This window comes from Diadema setosum, chromosome 10 (assembly GCF_964275005.1).
Source record: "Diadema setosum chromosome 10, eeDiaSeto1, whole genome shotgun sequence".
Lineage (NCBI taxonomy): Eukaryota > Metazoa > Echinodermata > Echinoidea > Diadematoida > Diadematidae > Diadema > Diadema setosum.
The window spans coordinates 6,247,906-6,275,813 of NC_092694.1; the positions used below are offsets into that span (position 1 = coordinate 6,247,906).

At 38.5% G+C, this 27,908-nt stretch overlaps 1 protein-coding gene across 1 annotated transcript in view; it reads right to left on the reverse strand.

The window, feature by feature from the left end:
- Window positions 1-21,191, reverse strand: part of LOC140234259 (transcription initiation factor TFIID subunit 2-like) — a 33,162-nt gene extending 11,971 nt beyond the window's left edge. The window contains exons 1-18 of the mRNA XM_072314319.1: window positions 21,077-21,191; window positions 19,797-19,851; window positions 17,593-17,665; window positions 16,816-16,906; window positions 16,027-16,145; window positions 14,665-14,768; window positions 13,143-13,381; window positions 11,822-11,924; window positions 11,261-11,379; window positions 10,205-10,418; window positions 9,511-9,837; window positions 8,195-8,287; window positions 7,725-7,901; window positions 7,211-7,320; window positions 6,434-6,499; window positions 5,558-5,690; window positions 2,398-2,517; window positions 246-386 (exon numbers count right to left, since the gene is read on the reverse strand). Coding sequence (XP_072170420.1) covers window positions 246-386; window positions 2,398-2,517; window positions 5,558-5,690; window positions 6,434-6,499; window positions 7,211-7,320; window positions 7,725-7,901; window positions 8,195-8,287; window positions 9,511-9,837; window positions 10,205-10,418; window positions 11,261-11,379; window positions 11,822-11,924; window positions 13,143-13,381; window positions 14,665-14,768; window positions 16,027-16,145; window positions 16,816-16,906; window positions 17,593-17,665; window positions 19,797-19,851; window positions 21,077-21,135 — 2,343 coding nt within the window. The 5' untranslated portion in view covers window positions 21,136-21,191. The remainder of the gene's footprint in view (window positions 1-245; window positions 387-2,397; window positions 2,518-5,557; window positions 5,691-6,433; window positions 6,500-7,210; window positions 7,321-7,724; window positions 7,902-8,194; window positions 8,288-9,510; window positions 9,838-10,204; window positions 10,419-11,260; window positions 11,380-11,821; window positions 11,925-13,142; window positions 13,382-14,664; window positions 14,769-16,026; window positions 16,146-16,815; window positions 16,907-17,592; window positions 17,666-19,796; window positions 19,852-21,076) is intronic.
- Window positions 21,192-27,908: the final 6,717 nt, after the last annotated feature.

A 27,908-nucleotide genomic window follows, 5' to 3' on the forward strand; every position in this document is an offset into this window, starting at 1 on the left:
TGACTATTCAGCATACTTTTTATATATACTGCACATGCAAAATTGAGTAAAGCCTTATGCACATTTCATTTTATCTCAACCATTTCACACTGCCTTTTCATTAAAAAAAAACAACAAACTTACAGAAAAATGACTTCTCATAATATCATGAACAGGAATAAAATAACCTGACTTTATATAGTCTAGTAATATGCTCATCCTGGTAGGGACAGTACTATTCACAATTTGTAGAGCAAGGGATTTACCTTCTGCATGAAGTAGGCCCTGAAGTCAGAGAACTTGTTCCTCTTGACAATGTCCTCGCAAGAATACGAGCTGTAGAGTTTCCTAAACATGGCAATAAGGGCGGTATGACCACTGAAGGACTCTGCCATCTCGTTGGACACCTGTTGACGCATGTGGGAGAAGTGATAAGCTATAAACTATCTTACTGTCGTTGACACCAATTCCATACTAATGTGTTTCAGGAATTTTAAAGTTGCAGCCCCGGAAAACAGATCAAATAAACTGTGCTCTCTGAACAAGTGAGAGATGATGTCGTGTAGATTCGATGTCGTGCCTTTGAATGCACACTGGCCGGTCTGTCAAAAACTTCATGGGGAGATCGAACAGAAATATACAGACTCTTAAGAAGACGAGTTACATCTTTACATTTATCACAGGATCAAATTCACAGTAATATCACCTATTACGTGAAAAAGATTTTGCAAATTTAATCTATACAGACCACATAATTATTAAAAGTTTTGAAGCTTCATGTCAAAAAAAAAGAAAGATTGAACTCCTATATGAAAAAGCAGAATATGCAGGCAGTGATGTAGACAAATGCTACAAAACATGCATTTTTTTTTTTACTTTGTTTTATTCCAGGAAAATGAATTGAGTGGCAGCTCAAGCACAAGAATGAGCATAAACAGCAAAATCAGCATGCTAATACTAAACAGTACAGCAGATGGAATGAGGATTTGGTGGACACAGTATGGGAAGAAGAGACCATGAAAACAAGACTCTCACAGGAAATAGATGAATGAAAATTGAAATAGTGCCTCAAAAATCTCAGTGCACAAAGAGGAAACATCGGTACAATAAACGAGAGGTCACAACTTTCAACATCTGTAACAATCTAAAGTACTCAGGAAAACAAACAAACACACATTCACCATTTAAAGATAATATAAAGTTTTGGTACCTCAAAAGTTTCCTTGAATTTTCTTGTCTTAGTTTGTGTTTCAGGTTAAAGTACCTTTCATATAACTAACACTGTGAGACTTACTCGCCCCAAAGTGCTCTCATGTCTTAGTAATCATGCAATTAACTGCGACCAGCAGCCCCATACGCATAGCGTAATGGGGCTTCGCATTGTAGCATTCAGGATCATGACAGATTTAGTATCGCGGGTAAATATCAACTTAAAATCCAAAAATTTCTTCAATTTGAGGACTTACCAATTAAGTTGAAGTATTGAAAACAGGCTTCGGACAACGTTTGGTTCTGTCAGTAGTCCCTTTCTGTTCGAATTGATGACTGAATGTGACTCGATCGAGAGGACCTTAGGAGAGCTACATACACTGAATACTACAGCCAGCGTATGCGCACACATCACATGCGCACAAATTTCAAATCCATGAACGGATAAGATGTCTGTGTGTGCATGCGCTGGCCGTCAATTCAGTGTAGCTCTCCCAAGGTCCTCTCGACCGAGTCACATTCAGTCATCAATTCGAACAGAAAGGGACTATTGACAGAACCAAACGTTGTCCGAAGCCTGTTTTCAATACTTCAACTTAACTGGTAAGTCTTCAAATTGAAGAAATTTTTGGATTTTAAGTTGATAATAACTCGCGATACTATATCTGTCATGATCCATGATCCATTTAGCTATGCGTATGGGGCTTCTGGTCGCAGTTGGCTATGCGTATGGGGCTGCTGGTCGCAGTTATCATGCAATAATGGTTTCGTACAATATGTGTACTACCTCGCCGCCGTATGGCGGCGGCTCTGGTACGAAACCATTATTGCATGATTACTAAGACATGAGAGCACTTTGGAGCGAGTAAGTCTCACAGTGTTAGTTATATGAAAGGTACTTTAACCTGAAACACAAACTAAGACAAGGAAATTCAGGGTACCAAAACTTTATATTATCTTTAAGACATCAGTGCTCCAGACTAATAGAAAGAGCAAGGATTTACAGCTATATTTACAGTCTTAACCCATTGAGGATGGGCTGATTTATGCTATAACATGCATTTCCCATAGACACCTGCCTATGTATACTCGGGACTAGTCTTCAATGGCTTAATGTCTCCACACAAACTGTCTGGATGACCTCGGATATCCGTGGGTAAAGTGGAGGGCGTGTAGTCATATAGAGAGGAATAGGAACAAACTGCTCACCTGTGCGTAGCAGAAGGAGGCGTTTATTCTCACTTTGTAGAAGCAGCAGGGGTTGAGGATGATATCACTCAGAGCATTTGTCGTATCCAGACTGGGGAATTTGCGGAGGCATTCCAGGGCCTGAAGGCAAGTTCAATGGTAGGTGGGAATTATTACCAAAAATTCATGCTTACTTGAAGATATGATATCACAACCCATCTATAAACATATATGGGTCTTTCTATAAAGTTGGGATCCATGGTACTATGCGTGTATTTTTCAACTTCAACAAATTTCTTTGTCAAAGAAGTAGTGTTTTGTTCTTACCGAACATTTTTGGTATACCAGATTCCCAAAATGAAGACAAGAATGTCTGCATTCATGGCCTAAATTCATGTTTAATTTGTATTATGACCAGAAAAGTTACTTTTTTTTTCTTCTATCAATATCTGTTCTTTGTGTCAAAACTGCATGTATATTTATCTAATTTACCTTTTTCCAACTTGGTAGTGCACTTTTTATTGTTGCTATCAAACTCGTATGAAGACGTGATGTAGCAATCAAGGCTGAGCTCACTAGATTTTGGCTTTCGGTGACCCCATTAGGGTGCCCTTATAGTGTACAACAAAAGAGTTTGTGAGCCCATCAGGGCACGCTCTGTTCTAGCACCATTTGCAGATGAAACCAAAACCCAACTTAAGTGCTTTCGAAACAGTTCTAAAATGTGAGTTAGGGATAGAAACCACCAATGCAAAAATGTAATCAATGTTAAATATTGTTATGTACAAACTGTGAACAATACAACCTTGTAGTAATAATAAAATTTTTTCCAGAATAAAGTGTCTACAGTTACGGTTTATCACGAAAAAATAGTGACATCTCCTTATATTTGGGCGCTATAGCAAAATTATTACATGGTAGGATGTTTTGTCATACAACTGACCTATACACATAAGCATCAAATGTGATAACTTGAACATTTTTAAATCACTGCTCCTAATGGTAAACGATTTAATTATACTGATTCAATTTTTTACATTCGTTGTTTCTATTCCTAACTCACATTTTACAAGTATTTTTAAAAGAAAACTGTACTGACATTTTCTAATTGTCTGATAATTCTAATCTACATTTTTTGATGCCTACTACTGGAAAGAGAGGATTCTATAACCCAGGATAAGTCTGTGATGAATTTTTGAAAAACATGAAAACGAGCAAGCCATGGAATGATCCACACAATTTGGCCTACGTCATGGGTGCTCTTGGTGAACAACTCCAACTTAGGCAAGACGAACTACATAATGCCAATTTACTGATGAAATCTCACACGAAGTACTGCAAAAGCTGTTATTTAGTATAATTGCAATATGGAGCTATAATAAACATGTTAAACAATATCTATTAATCTTTAAAAGCAATCTCTTCAACAGCTTTTTATTTAGATAAAACTTGTGGGGAAATTCCAGATATGCAAAATTAAATTGGCATTGTTATCCGAATGTGCTGCCCATAGAAGACTGTGTGTAAGTAACGTTACGCATTGATGATCATGATCGAGCGATGGTTCGCCAGTTCAAACTATCTAACGTAGATGAGGGCTGAGTGAATCTAAATCCAAATGTAGATAGACTCTCTTCAACGCCACGCACGATTTACGCTTAGTAAGATGAAAACGGTACCCTGTACACATAGACTCTGAAATACTAGAACTAGGACTAGGACTACTGAGCAGTCAAGGAGTAGGTTCTACGTGGCAGTCCAAGTTTTGATGAGTAGGCCCTACACTCACTTACTGTCGACATTGCAGCTGTAGGCCCTATGTGCACAGCGCTAATAAGGCACAGCGTAACGTTACATACCCCTGCTGCCAGAACTTGAAGAAAGTCCAGATGAAAGTCCAGACTCCAGATCTAGATCTGGACCCTTGTCCTGCAGGCACTGTTGTTCCTGTGCTGGATTTTTCAGGTAAGGTATCTGCTTTATGGATTTCCGATGTTTTGTAGTCAAGATAAATCTCATAGTGGTGTTATTTACACCAAGGACTAATGTTAGATCTAACAGTTTGTTTCAGTAGGCCTACTAGGACCCATATCTCGGAAGAGTGGCCTGACCACGTAGATTCTAACACAGTGTCACCGCTTTGCGATCCCAGCGCTGGTGTAGGTATAGTGCTAGCGTACTTCCGTATCCATGTAGATACTGTATCTCAAAATTCACCTTGCCAAATGGCACCAAACTCACAGGAAATACTTTATGATTCATATCCAACAGCTCACGTTAATTGGAAACAAATCACATGTCGGGAAGCGTAAGTGGAGATGTCGACTTTCCTGTCGGCGTCGCTAAAAATAATCTGCTCTACGACTAACACGAGTGATTGCGGCCAGGCCCTCCCTACCTGCTGCGCACGCACAGACTGAAGTTAGCCATTTAATATCATGAGACAAATCTTTCAAGTAATCGGGGGCAATAAATAAATTTACAAATTATTTGTGGTAAGTTGAATGAAAAATGTAGTTCCTATATCACACAAGTCGCAAAAATCATCACACTTTTGAGTTTAGTTTTCGCGTAAATTCCCCGTTCGCACAGTACTAGTCAGCTAACTTCAGTTCTAGATTGTGCATCTTGCGTTCGCCAAGATCTCTCGCGAAGAGTGAGTTTTTTTTGAGTGACGACTTGAAAGTCGACGTCAATATTGATACTTTTCGATTACTGATTTTGTTCAAATATAAGAAAATACTTTGAAATATGCTATGAAGTATATCCTGTAATTTTGGTGCGATTTGGTTTAGTGAAATTTGAGATATCTACATGGATAGAACAGTACACAAGCGCCGCCTGCTAGCTAAATTAGGCCTAAGCGTCGTCTGCTACTCGATACGAATTAACACACGCATATGCGAGCACTTGTAATCAGTAATAGAGAGAGCACCTGTGACATCATTAGCATAATTCTCACCCAAAAAGTTCCATTTTTAACATTAAATTACGGACTTAATCGTTATGAAATTTTGATTCTGTTTGCACCGCTGGGTCTTTTAGAATTAAAAGAACAACATATAAAAAAATTAAAAACCGGTACAATGCCCTTTTAAGCAGTAAAAGCTGGGTTTTTGTTTCATCTGGAAATGGTAAATAATGACTTTAATGGAATTCATAAATGACCGGAAAATCTTACCTCCAGCTGTGCCACCACGTCCCTCTCGTACCGGAGCTGGCACTGGAACTGGTAGTCCGGCTGGTCAAAGATGACCTCCCTCAGAAGGGTCATCTCCGTGTCGACACGGATCCAAAGCACCGGGGAGTCAGGGCTGGACACACGGACAGAACAAAAGAGAGAGAAACCTTGGAGGAATCTGGCCAGACTAACTTGCTGAATAAATTTTAAAAAAATGCTTGTTGACTGCATTTATTAAAGGAAACCCAAACCCGAAGAGAAATGTGGATTGAGTAATAGCAGCAACATTAGTAAAACACATCAGTGAAATGTTGAGGAAAATTGGACAATCGATTGTTATGAATTTTATATGTTTTGGTGTTGGAACCTCTGGATGAGGAGACTACTAGAGGTTATGACGTATGTTTGGACAACGATATATTAAAAGAAAATATAAAAGGAATTCCACAAAAATAAATTTTTCATGAAAATTACACATTCCATCAACTTGATACTGACAAAAGTATCTTAACGGTAGTAATTATTCCCGCTGCTTTCTGAAAGCGGTTAGTCAAGTGCTCTTTTATTATGCTGGAAAAATTAATTTTTGTAGAATTCAGTCCACTGTACTGTCAGCAGACACAACCTAATATTAAAGACAATGCATTTCACAAACTATCTAACAGGGCTTTCAGACACACCAATAATATTCACACGACGTATGGATATACAAGTTGAGTGATGTACTGATAAGCGACAATTCAGATCCAATGACAAAACAAGCATGCTACAGTTTTCAATTTTCTATGTGAATAGGAAGACTTTTCCTGCTGAATAGAACTACAAGTATGAGACTTTCAGCAGAATCAATGCAGAAAGGGAATAACTGGTACTTACTCCATTTTACTCAGGTCCATGTCAACCTCCTCCCCATTCTTGAGTGGAATCTTCTTCTTCTTGTGTCTACATAATATCATGAGAGAAAATTGAAAGAACAATATTGATAGACCAGATTTTTGAAGATTTTTGGTCACTCTTGGCCCATAAAATCAGACTGAATTTCATTGTTCCCTATCAAAGTAGCGAAGGGGGCATATAAAGTATGTGTATAATTGTATTGGGCTCATACAGTATAAGGGCAGTGTTGTATAATGTGATGACAGCATCATAATACATGCGATTTAAAGGTTTCACTTTACAGCATAAAGAAGGGGTATAATGGTGTAGTGATCGGAACATAAAGTCAAAAAGTGTGGCAATTTAGTATTACACATAATAATCATACAAGTATGACAAACGTATTCCTATACATTTGTTTTTCAATAGCTACATGTAGTGTAGATACACAGATAGATTCATAATCATATGAATATTTCCCCAAAGAATGACAAACATACTACAATATATCTATTTTGTTTTTAACAGCTAGATTCAAACCAGATAGATAAGGATGAACAGATAGATAGATAGATACATAGATAGATAGGTCAAAAGACTGACAGAAAGACAGACTGACAGAAAGACAGACAAGGTAGATAGACAGACATAAAGACAGATTGATAAACACTCAGACATAAAGATATATAAACAGAAAAACAGTTAGACATATCATACATTCATACGTTCTCTCTTGAAAAGAAGACTTCATATGAAATATACTGTACATATAATCACCTTCTACTCTTGGAATGACATGTTATTTCTCCTTTGGTCATATTATCCTCCACCTGTAATGTGTGCTCAAAGGATCCATCCAGCTCCTGAATCGTCACTTTTAGGGGACCCTGCAGTATGGAGAACAGTAGCGGGTCTAAAACACTGAAAGCATTTAAAGTTTTTCCAAATTGTTCATATTCCACACAGAATCGTTATAGGGTGAGTAAAATGTGAGTATTAACACATTGTCATTTGCTAAGCTACGTGTCCAATGCTCTACTCACTCATTCTTATTTCATGTGCTAATTTCGACACAACTTTCTGTGGTTGATATTGACGGCTAATATTTCACATTTTCGTCACTACCAAATTGAAACTGTGTAATCACAGCATCATTTTACACATTTCTTTATAGACATATGAGTACATTCTAGAGCAAATACCAACAGTTTTTGCAAGCATATGAGAAAGTTCTATTTTCCACTTTAATGCATGAAAGGTAGGGAGGGACAAGGGTTGTGTTCATACTCACCACATACTTCATGATCCCAGGCCGGCCCGGGTCCTGCCTCAGCTCCAGCTCCACGATGTTCCTCTTGCGGTTGAAGTGGAAGTTGCCGTGGAACTGGGCCATCCCGCCCTGGCACACCCAGCGGTCAATGAACAGCCTCAGGTCCTTTCCCGACACCGTCGATATCGACTTCAGGAACTGGGTTGGTGAAGAGACAGTGTGGTAGCAAACATGAAGCGACAACTACTCATCATGCATCAGCAATACAGAAGAGGCGCACTGCTTGCTGTGCTGTTTCTATGAACAAACATTGATTGATTTAGAAACATTGTGCACTCAATGGGTTAACAGGCACGTACCCATTTATTTCACAAGCCCCACAGTAAAGCCTCTCTTGCCTCAGATACAATCATGTAGGAAAGTGCATTTGTAACACCCGACATTACAGGAGTGACATAAAAATTTTGTCACACAGTTTGAAGAGAACTCACCCCAGTGGTAGACACCAGCATGTTGCTCCAGGCATTGCTCATGAACTTCTGATGGGAAGCTTGTGTGGCCAATGATAGCAGCTTGTTGAATACCTTGAAGGGATAATACGCTTATTTGGTTACACGGAACTCGGTAATATGACAATTTCCCTCCCCCCTCCCCCCCCCCCCCCACACACACTTTCATTTCATTTCACAGTTTTATTTCTACACTTGAGCAAAAGAAATCAGAATGACAAAATCAAAAATTTTTCACAAGTCATGAAAACATGAAACAAGAGTACTCATTACAAATATAGAATTAAGTGAATAATATGTCTAGCACGCATCAATGACACTTTATCTCAGAATAGGCAAAAATTTGACATACATGCACTTTCATACACGTGTACATATACAGAAAAAAATAAAGTAAACAAATGCATGAAAAAAAAAGGTTCAGTGGTACACTGTACATTAGAGATTCAATCCTTAGTCTTGTTTAGATTTTTGGCGACAAAGTTATCAAGAGACCTTTAACCCTATTCTAACTGAGGTGGGGGGGTCAAATTGACCCCCCCCCACGACGTTTCGCGCCACGATTTCGCAACGCGCAAAGATTTTGCCGCGTCGTTTCACAACTTTATTCATTGAAGTCTCCCGCATATTTTGAGACCAAATTTGCGACGTCCGGGTACACCATTTTGAAGTTACGTAATGTTTTGCATATGCAAGTCAACCAAAAAACAGCTAAAATTCATGATATCGTGTGCAAATCCAATGCATATTGTGTTTTTTTGGTTAAATTGATATAAATTAGATTATTTCAACTTTTAAGCATTGAAATTAATCAATTCTAGTGTAGATAAGCCTGAAAAAGTGCCTGCAACAAATTTTGGCAAAAAAACAATAGAAAACAAAAGGTCGAAAAAACAATAAAATACATAAGAAATTAACAAAACAATAAAAAACAAAAGAAATTGATTTCGATTGTGCTAATTTTTTACAAGAGAATTGTTTGATGTGTCTTGAGGAATTCTGACACAAAAATTTAGCAATCCTCCAGTCTTTTTAATGGAGTTATAGGTGAAAATATGATTTCATGCACAAATTTGCATAATTAATTTATTAAAAATAGAAAGGCAATATTTTCTATTGTATGACCATGTTATCTTGTAGTTGACATCCAGCTCTATCTTCAGGCAAAATTTCGCGGCGATCGCACGATCGGCGGCCGAGATCTGAAGGGGGGGTCAAATTGACCCCCCCTCAGTAAAAACTTGGTCTCAAATAGCCCAGTTAGAATAGGGTTAAGATGACTTTGGATGAGAGTGTACCTTTAAGAGGAGTTCCTGCCCCACCCTGATCTCAATCAGCCTCATGATGAGGTGTGACTTGAGCATGATCATCTTCCAGTGTCTCCAGGAGACAGTGTGGGGGTTGGCACATGGGAAGTGCAGGTTTGCGCCCCACGAGCGGGGCTTGGCGGTGGACTGGGCCGTGGTGGAGGCACTGGGCGTGGCGGTCTTGTCCCCCCCAGAGCCGGTGGTGGTGCCCCCGGGAGTCCTGGTGTGGTCGGTGGAGGTGGAGTGTTCCTCCATCGGGGTGGGGTGGAGCACGATGCCACCTGTCTCCTGCTCATACTTGCAGAGTTTGGTCAGTTCCTATGGCAACAAAGATACAAATGGCTGGTCTACATTTTCCCAATAAACAACGTCAACTTTTTAAAAGTTCATTACACAAAAGAGTCAGATGAAAATATCACAAAAAGGAGATACCGTCCTGTCAGCAATATAGAGATACTGTGTAGATAAGATTCTCATAATTGCTGATAAACATCAACCCTCAAAAACGTAATTTCCAAATCTACAGGATATCTTACAGGCAATGCTTGATATCATTGTGCATGAATATATCTGTGCAAATTCAAAATGGCTGCCAGAATTCTGCGCAGAAAGCTCCAATGATTTCCCTTGAGCGGCCTTTCTGTGCAGAATTGACGGTATCTTTTTACCTGAGGTCTGTTTTTACCTCATATATCTGTGCTCTGTACTCATTCGTGCCGAACATCTTCTTTAGGCAAAGGCCAGTCAGGTAGCGGGAGATTCCCTTCGTCAGCCAGGTGTCGTCCCAGTACTCTGGGCAGATGTAGCAGCCAAAGAACTGTGCAGCCAGGGCCTCGGAGAGCAGACGCCGTGTCTCAAACGTCTGGTCAATGATCTGGGCCGAGTGTAAGAGATTAGTGCTGCAGGGGGATAAATAAAGAGAGTGCTTGGTGCAGTTTTCTTGTGCTTTATATATAATTCTCTAATGTGCAGTATCACAAAAATTTTGCTCTATTCTTCCCTATTTGCATTTTTCCTCCAGGTAATCTTCATTTTGTACTCAAGTTAGTTGAAGAGTTTTGATGTTGGCATAAAATAATAGATTACTTGAAGAGAAAAAACTTTTTTTTAAATTGATAAAACGAATGTGAGAGATACCCCCCCCCCCCCATAACCTGATAATGTCGAAATGAATAGCTACATACTGTATGACACTCTTTTTTAAGCTGAAAAAGCAATGTTAATCCAGAACTTATGTTAAGATTTTTTTTTTCTTGGGGCGGGGGCTAGGGAAGGAGGAGAAGAGGTACGTAGGTATCCTCGGTCATTACTCTTATCCAGGATACAAATTCATCTTATGTCTGCTATACCTGTTCTTCGCACCTGTACACTGATACGATCACTACTATCAGATTGTTTGGTGCAAACTTGATTATACCATGGCTATTTCCCTCTTTCTTAGCAATTATCATTGATGTGAAGAAATCTCTGTCGCAAAATCATGTCTTATCATTTTAGCTTTATTCTAAAACTGTGAGGCAAATCACTGAGTGTCTTTGGCATGTGCCATCTAACCACTCATAATCAACAACATTAGTTTGTAATAATTGATGATTTTCACTCTGACTGTATATTCCAGCATTTTTCAACAAGAAGATCAACCTTCTTTAACCCATTAAAGCCTTGTCCCAAGTATACTCTAGCAGGTGTCTATGGAAAATGCATGTTGTAGCAAATCAGCTCGTCTTCAATGGGTTGATACCTAAACACAGCCATGGATGCATAGATGGTGCTGTCATCGTAGGCCTCGTCGACAAACACCTGTTTGTAGCAAGTGTACGGAAAGCATGTTCCAAGCGTCTCTTCATAGAACTCTACAACCTGGAAGAAAAAAAAAAGAAGGTATGAAAACATTTACCCTCGAAACATAACAGTGCTTAAATAACATTCCCCCCTTTCAGATGGTAGAAAAATCTCTCTTGCAATAAAGATTATTATCACTAGTTTGAAGAATTGCGATTTTCATGGAGATATTTCATGGGTTTGAAAGCAAATTACTGTAATCACATTTCTAGAATTTTGATTATAGCAAATTGAATTGCATAAATGTAGCCGTTGCAGCTCAATAAGGAGGTCACATATTTTCAAACATTACATCCCTGGTTAGAGTTATGGCTTCTGCCACTGCACCCCTGGGCAACGAATATTGCCTTGTTCTTTGGAGTACCATTGATCCCATGCCTGCTTGCTTAGAAGCATTCTATGCTTCCCAAGCAATCACGCAAAACAAGATCAATTCAAATCAAATCAACATCATGTTTACCTCGTGGAAAAAGGCTGTGGTGTGCTCGAGGAGAGGCTTGAGCTTCGGCAGACAGAAGTAGGTGAACTCATGCATGGTGGGATCAACCACTATCTCAAAGGGACTGGGAAGAAAATGGTAGAAAGGAAAATATAGCTATTGAGAAACCACTGTACAGCTTCAGTTAGTGATTAACCATTCTTTAATTTTTGAAACTCTGTAACACCTAAGCTCTGCTTTCACAAAAACATAACATGTCATTGGAGGGGGAAGAAGCATCTTTTCTGTCCTTTGTTTACCACCTACTGCTGAATGGAAAAGTTCACTGTAAAACATATTAAAATTCATAAATATTTTTTCTCTCCGGATCTGGTAACAAAATACTCCTTCCAACTGTACATATTCAATACATACAGACAAATGATATGGACATACTCCAGGCTTGAAATCGAGTGGACAAGCAGTATTAAGTTGTTACAATGTTGGGCAAGTTTTAAGTAAGCTTATCGGTTGTCACAGTCAACCTTTGCTAGAAAAGGTATGCTCAATATTTGACTGTGTCAGTTGTGTCATTTTATTCCTGAGAAGTGACCATGATGATTGCATAATCAATCCCCCTCTTTCGTGAAAGGTTTTTCAATTTCTTCATTCAAATCCGTACAAATTCCTTCTTCTTCTCTTCCATCAAAGTAAAAAACTAGAGAGCAGTATGTCCACATTCCCTATTATTACATATTAAAGGATAAGTCCACCTTCACATACTGTACATGTGGATTGAGTGAATGCAGCAATATTAGTAGAACACATCAGTGAAAGTTTGGGGAAAATCGGACAATGCATTCAAAAGTTATGATTTTTTAAAGTATCTGCACAGTTACCCCTGGATGAGAAGACTACCACAGTGTATGATGTCACATGCATACAAAGATATAAGGAAAATATAAAGAGAATTTCACAAAATTTTACTTTTTGAAAAAAGTGCGCATTTCCTTGACTCGTCACTGACATATTCTAAGGGTAATATTATTCCCCTTGCCTCTTGAAAGAGGGAAGTCAAGTGTTCTCTTATTATGTGAGAAAAGTAAAAATATCTTAAATTTTCTTTATATTTTCTTTATATCATTGTACACATGTGACCTCACAAACTGTAGTAGTCTTCTCATCCAGCAGTGATGAAGCAGAAACTTCAAAAATTCATAACTTTTAAACGGATTGTCCGATTTTCCTCAAACTCTCGCTGATGTGTTCAATTAATATTGCTGCATTCACTCAATCCACATGTCTATGAAGGTGAACTTGTCCTGTAACTACTTGCATAATGGAGAGCATTTTGACAACCTACCCAACAGCCAGGGCAATATTGGAGGCTGAGGTGGGAATGTTCAGGATGTAGTGATATGTCTTCTTGGACATGTCTGGTGTGTAAACCGTCTCAATGAGCTCGCCGCTGGACACAGCGACCATCTGGGCATCCACGGTGAACTCCAGTTTCCAGGTGCACGGCTCGGAGAAGGAGTCGATGCAAGGAAACCAAAGGCGGGAAGAGTTCTCATGGTTGTAGGTGAACATGTGCGCCGCTGTCTGTAACCCAAGAAAAAAAAATTCACCTTTTTGTTTTCATCGCTGTTATTGGCTTCGTAATTCATTTCAATATAAGAAAATAAAAATCCTCATTGTTTGTCCAAATTAGAGTGGAACCTCATCATAATGTCAAACATGGTGAGATACATTGTACCAAACATAACAAGGTAATTTTGCAGGTCCCATGTATTTCAAATTCTATTGTTTTTATACCTGATATAAGATCTCCTATACAATGAAGATACTTCAGCTGTACCAAGCAGCTTTGATAGTGAGGTCCCCCCGTCATAGCATTTCTGGATAATTTCATTTGCAGTAGGTCTTTGCTACCATGGCACCTGTACATTACTTTCCATGGCTTTGATAATTCATTCTGACCATTCATACTTTGGACCTTTACATTTTCTTTTCTTTATTCGTCTTGGACATTTAATGGTGATTCCTTCCAGTCATCTGTACTCCTTTGCATTTTGATTTCTATCCACTCGATACTAAGTGCTTTTGTCAGTTTCTGAACCTTAAAAGCAAACATTGCCCCCCCCCCAACTGCATTAAAAAAAGGAAAAAAAAAACATGTCCATTGATAGGATAATGTACAAGAGTGTTACCACCTATTATACATTCACTGTCACCTATCCACTTTGGTTAGACTGGAATATTATCAGGGCATAGCACTGACATAACTTTCTCATTTTTCTTCAACACCCAAACACAACAACAACCCCATTAGACAGGTTATCAAATCTTGTGATTATTATTTCATAAACTTACTTTTCCTTGGCAAATCATGACAATATGGTGAAATGTTTGATGTGAGTATACGGGATTCCATCCAGTACCATTCATTTGTTACATTCAGACGACGATCTTTAACCTCAAGGAAAAGCTAACCTCAAGGATATACGCTCCATGGAGCGGCAAGTGTCACACGGGTCAATTTCATTACGCAACGCTGCAAACTGGCACTAGTCTGACGGCCCCTGACCAGTGAAAATCACTGCCAGACCAGTAAATTTTTTTTCAGGAATGGACCAGTACAAAATAGAAAAACTGGGTACCTGCTGGTCTGACAGCAAGGTCAGACCAGTAGAGAAAAATGGGCTAGTGTGCAGCTCTGCATTACAAATTCAGTCCTTTGGTCAACAAAATGATCCATTTCGTCACATAATCAGTCATTTCGTGATGAACGAGACCGTGTGACACTTGACGCTTATACTTAAAGGTAGCTTATCCTCAAGGTTAGGGATTGCCATCTGAACATAACTAATATTTGCACAGCATACCTCAGGCATGTTGGCAAATTCTTCCGGGTCAGATACCACAAAGTGAATTCCTCCTGCTGGCTTCTCCAAAGAAAATTCAATGCTCAGTCTCATCGTCTTTTGTTCTGAAAACAAGAAACATAATGCCACCTCTCTTCAAAAATGTTTCTCATTAGACTTTTAAGCAGAGTCCAGCAGACTCAGTTATCAATGGTTGATTAACCTTTCTGCTGCTTCTTCTAGTTAAATCTGTCTCCAGCAATTCTCGGTATCATCAAAGTGCAGAGAACTTCTGCACATGCTAAAAAGTGCTGTCACAGATACACTGTGGGATTCCTGTAGCTTCCGGTGGTCTTGCGCGTCTTTGTTCCCATGCAATTCAATGCAATTTACGTCTTGCAAGTTCCTGCTTCTTTACCGCAAGCAAGGTCCCTTCCAGTGTTACACTTACATTATACTGCAGTTTATTTACAAAATATTTACAAGTACATGAAAAGCAGACAGGAGGGACAAAGACTCAGCACTGTTATCAACCCCCAGTTGATTATGGAAGGTCCCACAGATGGCGCTGCAACCATTTCTGGGATGTCACATGCTATACACAAAACATTTACTGTGCTTTGTTTGCAGTTTGGTATGCAAGCTGGAATGCCTTCTTCCCCAGTATTAGGCACAAATGTTCAGAAACTAATCGTTAATGAATACGGATCACCTCATCCCCCTAATTCCTACTGTATCTGAATGGTCTTCATGTTGTACTGAGGCACACTGCTACAACTGAGTGGGCTCCCTAACTTTACAAACAGATCAAGTTTGAAGGGATTACTGAATGCAAATGAAAAGGTCGACAAGTTTAACCCAATGAGGCCGAGTCCCGAGTATACTCGGGCAAGTGTCTGTGGGAAATGCGTGTTGTAGCAAAATCAGCCTGTCCTCAATGGGTTAAGTGCCTGAGCACTTAAAGAGTTAACAAAAAAGTGATGATAATGAAGACCATACAAGGTTGATAACAATGATGACAGCAAATCTGCATTTACAAATGACATGACATCAAATCATCAACCTGTGTCATCAATGATAGTTTTTCATATTGCTGCATTAATCATCCATCCATTTCACGGTTCACCAAGTCAGCAAATATGGACCATACTTGCTTTAGTGACTGGACATTTGAGTAGGCTAAAGTCACAGCATTCTTGGGCCCAATTCATAAAATGTTGTTCAACAATTGCAACTTGCATTTAGTTGCAGTCACCACAGCCTTCAGCCAGGCAACAGTCAATCATCTAGAAGCCTTCTAGCTCTAGTTACGGTAACTGCAGTGGTTGCATTAAAGTTGCTGTCATTGCAAAAAGTTGTCATAAAATGCCCCTTTGGTCTCACCGTTCACAAGGTGCATGGCTGCCTTTGGTATCTTGATGACGAGTTCCCCGCATCCCTGGTCTCCATCGACAGATGCCACCGACTCCTGGTGGCGGTTGGAGAAGAAGACGAGATTCCGTCTGCAGGAGGAAGAGCAGCAAAAGAAAATGTCATTACCAGGTGATGGCAAGGGTGCTCTCTTCTGTGGGTACAGTCATGTTATTTGTATACTTCTCATCAGGAAATCTGGATATTATGTTGATGTAGAATGACTAACATGACGAGCAGTACATCAATTATTTTCTTCTTCTTTCAAAACTTGTCCCAGAGAGAACATTCTCCCAGTTTATAGCAGGAAAACCACACAGGATCCCTTACCAACTATCCATAATAAAAATAGATTACATCTCATGAATAAAATTAAAAGAACCAACTTCAAAGCAAGTAATGTTATTTGTTGGCGCCACTTGCCCAACACTTCTCATCAGCAAATGTGGATGATATGTTGATCTAGAATGACTAGCATAACAAGCAGTACATCAATTTATTTTCTTCTTCTTTCAAAACTTTTCCCAGAAAGAACACTCTCCCAGTCTATAACAGAACAACCTCACACGGTCCATTATCAACTATCCATAAATAGATCATTTCAACTCATGAATAAAAGATCCAACTTAAAAGCAACAAATGGTTGCTGTTCGTTTCCTTTATCATGTTGTCTACATTTTATTTTTCTTTTGTTCAAAACCATCTGCAAAAAAAAGAAAGCGACCTTCCACTGGAATGTGCAAAGGTTTGTCTAATACTTACTGCTTCATTTCATGCTGACAGATAGCCAGGGTGGGGTCGCTGTAGACAAACTGGGCATCCCATTGGTCATTAATCAGGATTCGATAGACTCGTGGATGGTCAGTGCACGGTCAAGGAGTTGAATAATTAAACCTCTAGGGACAAATGCTGTCATCCATTCTATTTGAGCCCTTTTCTTTCATTTAATACCAATGATCCAAATAACACATAGTGTTCAAGTACACCTCAACAAAAGAGATATTTTTTTGCGAGAACGTAATGAATACCTTATGATATTGGAAGGCGTTAACACAACAGACAACGTGCCTCCTTACAAAACTTGGAGGGTACTTCTGGCATGCTCAAAATGAGCCTGATTTCTCTGTGACTACTGAAGCTAAATGAATGGAGTTTTCTGCTGGATGAAGGTATAATAAGTTATGGTTTTATATCCTTAGATTTCATTTTAATTGATTCACTTTTCTAAAGTTATCATTGCTTTTTTTTTCTTTTTTTTTTTGGGGGGGGGGAGGGGACATACTGTATAATCCTCTCTAAAACATACAAATTTGTATCTAGTACAGGAGAACAATACAGGCAACCTCGATCATAACCAAGTCCTCAGGATTGGCAGCTTTCTTTTGTTATACCAAAATTTCATTCAAGCCCCCCCCCCCCAAAAAAAAACAAAAAAAAAACCCAAAAACAAAACAAAAACAAACAAATTGAGTATTATAATGAAATTTCCTCATAGTAGTGACCGTTATAATGGCAATGCACTTTATCTGCAAAGGATATTGCATTGTTTGCAGTTCAGCTTGATCCTGTTGACATTTGACCTGAGAGGCAGCAGATGCAGCTCGGTGTATCCCTGTCAAAAGATTAACAGATAATCCAAATACAATCAATCTACACTGTAGGTTCACCTCTTCCCAAATGAATAATCAAGGGTTAGTGTAAGCTTCGTTTGGATATGTGATTTCAGCACATTTATCGTAAATACAGAGAGGCAGCTATCAACTTTGACAATTAATCTAAAATAGTCAATAGAATATAAAATAATTGCAAAGTCTGCTACCAGTACTAACAACTGGCAGACGTAGCATGTACATGACAAAAAATATCTTAACCCGTTGGGGATGGACTGATTTTGCTGCAACACACATTTCCCATAGACACCTGTCCGAATATACTTGGGAGTCGTCCTCAACAGGTTAAGAAATGTCTTGATTCTCTTTTACAGATGCTGGTTTTCTGTAATAAGAATAACATCTATTAACTAGAAATGTCGCTACGGCGACTGATGCCTCCGCCATAATGCATGATTCTCCCAATAGGTGTATAGTACAATGTCTTGACAATGTGTGATGACAGTTTCACATAACTGGCAAAATATCGAAATAACAGGTTTGTCAGAAATATCTTGAATGTTCACTTTCCACGAACTGGGTTTGCTATAATTGTCTATTAAAGAGTGCAGGTACACATATTTGGGGAATTGAAAATTTTTACTTGACTTCTGACCGACCTTATTATAAGTTTATGCATTGAGTATGATTTTCAAGGTATGAAGAAAGAGTGTAATTACAGTACAAAATATATTTTTTTTTTCATTTAAACCTGACCTTTGACCTTCTGGCTGGAAATTTCCAAGAGAATCTCCATCAAGTAATAAATGTACATATATTAAACACTTTTAAAACTAATAATGCAATCATTGCATATACTAGTATACATGTATGACCTTTGACCTTTGACCTCTTGTCAATGTCACTAGAATCTACTCAATTAATTGTCCCATCATACATCATCCTTGGACCAAGTTTGGTGAAAGCTGCTTCATCCAGTTTTGAGTTATCACATAAACAGATAAATTTTAGGATTTGACCATGATCTTTGACCTTTGACCTCTGTCCGATTTCACTGAAAAACTAATCAAGTAATTGTCCCATCATACATCATCCTCCAACAAAGTTTGGTGAAATTTGCTCCATACAGTCTTGAGTTATCGCGTAAACGGATACAATTTCATGATTTGACCTTGACCTTTGACCTTTAGCCGATTTCACCCAAAATCTTATCAAATCGTTGCCCCATCATACTTCATACTTGGACCAAGTTTGGTAAAATTCCAGTAAATATTACTCAAGTTATCGCGTAAACGAAAGCGGACGGACGTACGGACGGACGGACAACCCGAAAACATAATGCCTCCGGCACCACTTCGTGGCGGAGGCATAAAAAGACAGACAGACCAACAAACAAAGATAAATTTTGCAGAAAAATTGATCACATCCTCTCCAAAATGAACAACACAATCAACCAAATGCATCTAGGGTGAATGTCAAATTGTCCTTCACTGCTTACTTTTAACCCATTGAGGATGGGCTGATTTTGCTACAACACACATTTCCCATAGACCCCTGCCTGAGTGTACTCGGGACTTGTCCTCAACGGGTTGTGTAATACACTGCTGGTAGCAAGAAGTACTGAGACGTCCTTTCACTTTGCATATGTCTTAAAAATCTTCATGCAGAATAAAGCAAAACTTGTAATCCTAATGAATGCAATGCTCGAAATATGCACTGGCCATTGGCAACTTCCCACCATGACCCTGTACCTGGCTGAAAGCCCCTTTCAAAATCAAACTGTTCATGGCCACAACATCTTGTTACTACCTTGTGCCACTTTGACTGGATTTGTGCCCTCGTTAAAAAAAGTGGCCTTGACAGAGTTGCCAACTTTTGTAAATGCCTTTCGGTACTTTGATGGCTGAAAATAAGTAATTTGCCTATCTTTTTTGAGTCGAAATCAGTAATCCTCAACAGTGTAATAGAATATATCAAAGAAAATAATTTCTATAATCAGTAATTTGCTTGTAACCTTCAGTATTCCTCTCCAATTGCAGTAGAAATTACTGAAATAATCAGTAATACTGTAGATGGCAGCTCCGCCTTGATCCAAATTTGATGAAATTTGAGACCTGTGAATGCAGTACTTACCACCATAGACTTCTTAGAGAAGTTGATTGCAGTGATGCATAGTATCTGGTGACTCGTGTTCCAGAAAAAACAAATGGGAGAAAAGAGATTCATGAATTAACACGTTAGATTTTAAAAGCAAAATTGTGCTTCCTACGTAATAAAGTGCCAATAAGTTTGCATTAAAACCACAAAATAATATCATTGTGAATATCAGAAAAAACAAGTCATCCCACATGCTCAAAGATATTGTGACTGATCTCTTTCCTCCTGGCTATTTGTATCTCAAAATAAAAGGGGGGGGGGGTTGGAAGTGTGTAACCATGTCATGTTGCATAAGAACGTACAGAGATAACTCCAAAGTGCGTGATTTAATAGACTCACTCAGTTCCACATTATTCTAGAGATCTAAATTTATATCAATGTGTTTAATTAAATAAGCCCCTCTCTATCAGATGCATAGACAGTCCCATTTGGACTACCCCTGACTAGACTACCCCTATCCTACAATACATTTTGGACATAGGGGGCCTATGTTAGATTGTTACTGTCAAAGGCAGCTAGTGTACCGGTAATATTTTAAGCGGCATGAAATTTTCGCGAGTTGCCTCCAACATTCCATGCTTAATAGTGTAGACAAGATTTTTAGCGTGCATTTTAATTTTGTGAAACTCGGCTCTCGCGAAATTAGAATGCACACGGCTCGGACATTCCTCGTTTTAAAGTATAGGCCCTACAGCCACAAGTGTGTGGTTGAATCCATCAATACATCATGGTCATTGCTGGATCTGGATGGACGGATACAGCCACACTTGGCAGTGCTTGCACTCGTGAATTACTTGTAACGTTAGATGTAGCCTGACCAGACGCGACACTTGTGTACAGCGACAGGGCTGTGTAAATTATAGATATAGGAACCTATTATAGTTTAGTTATTGTAGGCCTAGATGTAAAATTTTAGTTTAGCGCATTTACATTGTCATTGTAGGCCTAGATTAAATGCATTGATCTTCGGCTATGAACGATGTAGTTTTTAAGCTGAACAGAAGAGGAACCAAAAACAATAGGAGGGGGTCGAGACTACAAGTATGAGACTGCCTTTCAAGCAGTATAAAAAGACTAGAAAAATAACTTAATTTTACAACACAGCGTCGTAGAATCTACAAACAATTTTAGTTCCACAACCATCAACCACAAATTTCTATGTATGGGACTACACACTCATTCAGGCCGTGCCACAACTCGAATCTACCACACAAAACGGGATAATTAATATCTCGGGACGAGCATTTGATACTTATAATCTGAATGGCCTCGGAGTCTCGAAGGATTTATCCGGTTTCTTTGTACTTTTGCTCATGACTGCATCCTGTAGACTTATTTTCAGTAGACGACTGGTTGGAGTACACCCACTGACCTGACGATGTTGATGGCGATGGACGACGCAGACGCACGCATGCATTCAGCACTGCAGCACCACGCAAGATTGATCAGCGGTAGCTAGCTAGCTGCGCTAGTCTGCTAGCTTGAATCAGTGGTTGGAAACAACAGAAGCGCACACAAAAAGAGGGGCTGCGAGTGAACGAGTGAACGCGAGGGGGATAGAGAGGGGCACACATTTTTTAAAACCGCGTATGAATAAACCAATAATTGTAATTTTATTTCTTGAAAATCCCTTGACAGATTTTTTTGGCAGGCAGCATTCCTCGGGTGATGGGATCTCAATTTCTTGTGAAGAAGAAATGAGCATCTCCCCCCACCCCCTCCCCCGTGAAAGGGGAGTGGGTGGCGCCTCCGAGTCCCAAAACCATGGATTTTTTTTTTTTTTTCTAGAACCAAAAGGGATAAAGGTGATAAAGGTGACAAAACTGTCACATTTCTAGCTCCTTCTAAGAATCATATGACCATAATACCGGTATTCAATAGAGTTTCACCAAACGTGCATTTTTTTCTTTTAATGTGCATGCCACCTTCCTCCATCCCTCGACTGAGCATAACTTGCATGTTCCCTCGCCATGTCTTTTGTTAGTCACATTATCACGCACGTTATGCTGAGCCGAGGGGTAGGTGCATTCCAATGTCTTTTGATAAACATATCAGTACTTTCGCAATGATTGACAGATGAGGTCACAATAGGAATATTGGTTTGGAAGGATTTTTTTTTTGTGGGCCTTCGCAAGTAATCTGAAGAAAAATATATGTAGAAGAAAAAAAATCGTAACAAATATGTGGAATGTTTCTAGATATTCATAAATCAATACAAATCAACATACATTTTTCATTTCAGGGGCCCTTTAATGTTAAAGAAAATCAAAATCCAAATAAAAATGTGGATTGAGTGAAAGCAGCAGTATTAGAAAATTTGAGAAAAATCGAACAATCTATTCAAAATCTATGAAGTTTCAGTGGCGTTTTCCCTGGATAAGAAGACTACTACAGTTCATGACGTCGTGTATGGACAACAACATAGAGCAAAATCGAATTAAAACAATCAACATATCATTTGTTAACTTTTCTGCAGCAAAATAAAAGAATACTTGACTTACCTCTTTCATGAAGCAGGAGAAATCGTACTTCTCTTAACATCATTGTCGGTAACAAGTCAATGGAATGTATACTTTTATGAAAAATGAATTCTTGTGGAACGTTTCTTGTACTTTCTTTGGTTGTCTACACATCATTACGTCATTATTACTACATCATTAATTTTGGTCCATTGCCCAGTTGGTCTAGCCTCTGTCTATCATCATTTAGTCTACACCCATTTAGTCTAATAACCATTGATCTTATTGTCATTTGGTCTAATAGGCAGCCTCCTGGTCTAATCAGGTACCATTTGATCCAATCATCGTTTCGTCTATATGACAAACTGGGCTTTTTTTTTTTGGGGGGGGGGGACCTTTTTATTGATGTGTACACCAAATTTATATTGGACAAATTTGGTTTTATTTTAGACCATTTGATGATTAGACGAAATGGAATTAGACCAACTCATAATAGACCAAAAATAGACCAAATGGCTATTATTAGACGAATTGACTGTAGACCAAATAGTAGTTAAACCAAATAACAATTAGACCAAACAGTAATTGGACGAAATGATGACTAGACCAACTGGTTATTAGACCAACTGATATTAAACAGTCTACTAGACCAACTGGCTGTAGACCAAGTGGTAATAGAGTGTAAACCGATCCGGAAAATAGCCTCTTTGAAATGGTTGTTTGAAGGTTAAATATAAATTCAAAACTCGTCTTTTAATATTACATGAGAAAAAGTACCAACGCACCCTTTCGGCAAAACAGGGGGGGGGGGGGGGGCTTTGGACGAAGGGTGGGGTTCCAGTCAACGCGACGCGACCCAACGCTCCCAACGCACCCTTTCGGCAAAACCGGGGGGGGGGGGGGGATTTGGACGAAGGGTGATGTTCCCATTAACGCGACGCGCCACCACCCAACCCACCCTTTCGGCACAAGCCTTGTGCACCAGGTTAAAATGGTGATTATAATGTTAGTGTCCCCTTTTACATGTAAGTGTGCGCGGGTGCATTCATGTGAATAATTATGACATGTGTGGGTACACGCTAGTGTGCGTGTACGATGGTTATTGCGTGCGTGTCCGTCCGCTTGTCAATATTTATGTTTTTGAAGGAAATTGTCACAGCCTGAGAGAAAGAGAGAGAGTGAGAGAGAGGGGGGGGGGGGGATCAGATTAAGAAAGAGTTCATATGAATACTATCCGGCTGTCTTCAACCCCACGTCCTATATAGTATGCTACCAATACGGAGAGTGGATATCATTCGTGTATGTATCAAGTGGGCTGGAGGTTTACATTTTAAGCAGCTCTCACCATCACTGCCTCTAAGTTTGCTCGCAGTATAAGCATCACAAGGTAGGTAAAAACCTTCTCGCACTGAATATCCCCTCACACCTAATACATAGATTCTCATTCTTGCGGTTATCTCTTTTTTTTTTCATTTTTGTACCAACTTGTGATTTAAAAAAAATGATAATGATGACAACAATTTTACAGGGTATTTAGAATGCCCGTAATCACATAATCTGGCTTCATGAGTGCACAAAGGAAACTAGAAATTCCTTAACGTGCTTTTTTAGACATATATTTAGATAAATTCTTTGTAATCTCTATCTAACACTGTCAACAGCAAATATATATATATATATATATTTTTTTTTTTTTCAGATTTGTTGGTTCTTCACAATTTCAATGCTATTATTATGTTAACCAATGTTGGTGGAGAGAGTATACTGCAGATTCTAAGTGGGCATGTTGTAAGCCTCCCATAAAAAGCTTGTAACATAACATTTTTAGTGTTATCAACTTGTGCCTTTTCGGTTCTTCTATTTACGGATTTCCACTTACCCGAGCATTATTTAGTGACATAGTCAATGATAGTAATTTCTTAACGCATTCTCATCTATTCTGAGGACACAGATATGACAATAATAGGGAGTACCCAACGGAAGTAGGGTACATATTCCAGAATAATATTCAAGATCATTTTCATCACCGCAGTAAATATATAGAGTAACAAAACACAGGTCCACATTTAGAATGTTTATTCGTCCAGATTTCTGTAAACTTTAAAACAGCATGTTGCAAATTTCAAACTCTCACTGATGTGTTCTACTAATATTGCTGCATTCTCTCGACCCACATGTCTATGAAGGTGAACTTGGACTTTAAATACTGATAATGAGAGCATTAGGTAAATAGGTAAATTTGGGGTCATAAACTGGTGTAAGACAGGGACCACGTAAGGGGGGGGGGTGGGGAGATCGGGATTGCACGCCCCTCCCCCTCCCCCCGCACTCTTTGCATTTTGAAATAAGAAAAAAAAAAACACGCAGAAAACATAATATAACCCCATGGAATCAAAGGGTTCCACCCAGAGATTCTTGGGGGGGGGGGGGGGGGGAGAGGGGACTTGACGCAACCATGAGCACTTAACTGTCAATACTGCTATCACAGCCACAGCAACTGCTAATTTGTGTCTAGCATTTGCTTTATCTCTTCTCCTTTGGTTGTATTTGAGAAGAATCTTCTATACTCCGAGTATGAATGTTCTTTTTTCCCTTTAGTTTGGACTTAAAGAAGAAATCCACCTAAAAATATATAAACTTCAAAAGACAGATAAAAGTATCTTCTACAGAATGATACAAAAGAAATTGGATAAGAAATATTATAAGGAAGATAGGACATTTTGAAATGTCACATTTTTTTTCGGAAAGCATTTCTTGACCAGTCCTTATGAATATTCAAATGAGCGAGTTGATGATGTCATACCCTTACAATTTCCATGATTTTTTTTTTTCAAATTCGGAAAATTTTTTATTTTTAGCTGATACAAGTAAAAACATGTTCCCATACCAAGATACATCAGAGTTAACATTTATCTATTTTTATTTTTTTAATTTTGGGTGGTTTTAAGACAAGTTTTTATATCTATACAGCTGAAATATGGGATTTTTGTCATTTCTGTATATGAAATGAATACGAAATTGTGAGAACATGATATCGTCAACTTGCTGATTTTTAATATTCATAAGGACTAGTCAGGAAATGTTTTCAGAAAAGTGTGAAATTTCAAAATGTCATATCTTCCTTATTTCTTATCCGATTTTTTCATATTTGTACCATTCTGTAGGGAATATTTTCTCTTTCTTTTGAAGTGTATGTATTTTTGGGATGGATTTCCTCTTTAAGATGTACCCGAGCTCTTAATTCTGTTCTTCACATTAGGCTTCTGTTGGGGCTTTAAAGAGCTCGTTTTTAAGTAGGTTCCATTGCATTTCGCTACAGGATTTTTCCTTTGAACGAAACTGTGACACATGTTCGATGTCAGTAATTTTGTATTGTTTATCCAAGGTGGACATTATGAATCATCACATTTTGTTATATTTTATGAATCTCTTATTGAGAAGTAAAAAAGAAATAAATGAATTGCCCCCCCCCCCCCCAAGCTGGAGCCGGAGCCGGAGCCGAAGCGCCGAACACACTAAAATCGTTCCACGGCCCCTTCATGAGAAATGAATGTGTGTGCTGCTCTAAAATGCACATAATGATATGCGTATCTTGAGAAAGACCACGCAGGCTAATCCAAGGCGCAGGATGATTGAAAGCTCGAACAAAACAACGTTCAGTCGACATTGCATATTTCTATACGACATGAGTTTTGGTCAGTTGATGGCTCCGCAACTGAGGTCTTGTCAAGACGCCAGAGAAGATGTAAAGTCTGTTAGTGGGTGAAACATGATTGACGGTTGTTTTGGTGAGTCCAGCAAATGCAAACACCCTGTTAATAATGCTAAGCAATAAGTGCCAACTGCCCAATGACTAGTTCAATAGAGCCTGTCTAAATGTCGTGCAACGCAATAGAAATTGACACTTTACATCTCATATATAGGCCTACTGCATGCGCCCAGTCCAGTGGTTTAGCTGCAACATGTAATCTGCCAAGGCGCCTATAAAAGCAGGGAGGTTTAAAGGAGACTTCCCAGATGTCATTGACTTTCAGGCATTAGCATTTGAACATGACTTTATTGGTTATACCAGGTACAGAGCTTCAGAATTTATAGTGATTGCGACGAGGAATAAGAATACTTTCAAAAGTCATTAACTAATCACAATGAACGAGGATGATGACATAGCAGCTTTAAAAAAATGCATGATTTCATGCTCAAGGGAACAGAACAAAAAAAGAAAGTACAATTTCGTATGCATAAATTCTACACAGGTGATTCTGTACTTCTTCAATATGTGGTATGATAATGGAATTACATAGCTACTTGAGTACGTGAGCACCCTATGTCATCATCCTTGTTCAGTGTATTTATTTTTTCGTCAGATTATAATTTTATCTGCTAGAGGGCAACGATAAATTTCACACATCTATACATGTCCCTCGAATTATACGATGTGAAATTATGAAAACATTTGGAACTTCCCTTTAATACGTTTGTTAACTTTAGCTATTTCACAATGTCAAGGGATAATTAGTATTTCGACAGGTTTGAAATGTAAAGAAAATTGAAGTTGAAATTTTCATTTCATCTTTGGTGATTTTGTCTTTCACATTTCCCTTTATTTCAGTTTGTGACTGCGCATTATGCCAGCATGTAATGAATGCATTTGAGTTGCCAGAACTTGCAATGTTTATTTGAAGGTAATGACATATCGCATCACTCATTGGTCAGGCGAAGCACGTAAAGTAAATGAACAATTATGAACCCCATGAAAGAACAAATCTGTCATGTAAACAGATCTGCAATGATCTGGAGATTTTTGTGTCGATAGATGAAAATTGACTGAGGGCGATAATCATAATGGTATATTTAGCTAGATGTTTTCAACAGGCATGGTGATAATTATGAACACAATATTAACCCACGACACTATATAGGTGTTTTAAAGGGCATCTTAAAAAAAAAAAAAATCTTCTTTAAAAATCAACCTGTAAAATATATCATTTGAGTTAAATCTAAGTTGAATAAAAAAGGTGGAAATATATTAACATGATATTAAGCGAGATTCCGAGACAATCATGATTTATATGCAAAACAACAACAACAACAACAACAACCTCAAAATCTCGCGCGTGAATGCGACGAACAATGAACTCAGTATAACAATTTCTTTTTTTTTCTTTTAATCGGTTACCGACATGACCGACGAACTGAATAGTAAACCAAGGTAAATCCTATTTGAATGAGTAATCATAAGCATTACCAGTTTTTTTTTTAAACCAGTTTTTTTTTTTTTTTTTTTTTTACCAGAGTCCTCTAATCTGATTTGAAAAAAAAAAAGAAGAGAGGGACACAGACAAGGAGACAATGGACATCATGGTGGAAGGATGTTACCAGGGAAACGGTCTATATTACATTAAGTTTATCATGTGTACAGAGGATCAGTACGGTATAGCTGTGCGCGCTGCGCTTCAGAATTTTTTTAATTTGCATCGATGTATTGCTCCGACTGATATTTGCATTGTTTAAGTCAAGAGACATCTACAACAATGAAATTCATGTCTGACAGGCTAGGAGAAATGAATGATTGACAACAAACAATGAATTCACTAGATTAATATTGGTGATTAACAATAGCACACAAAAC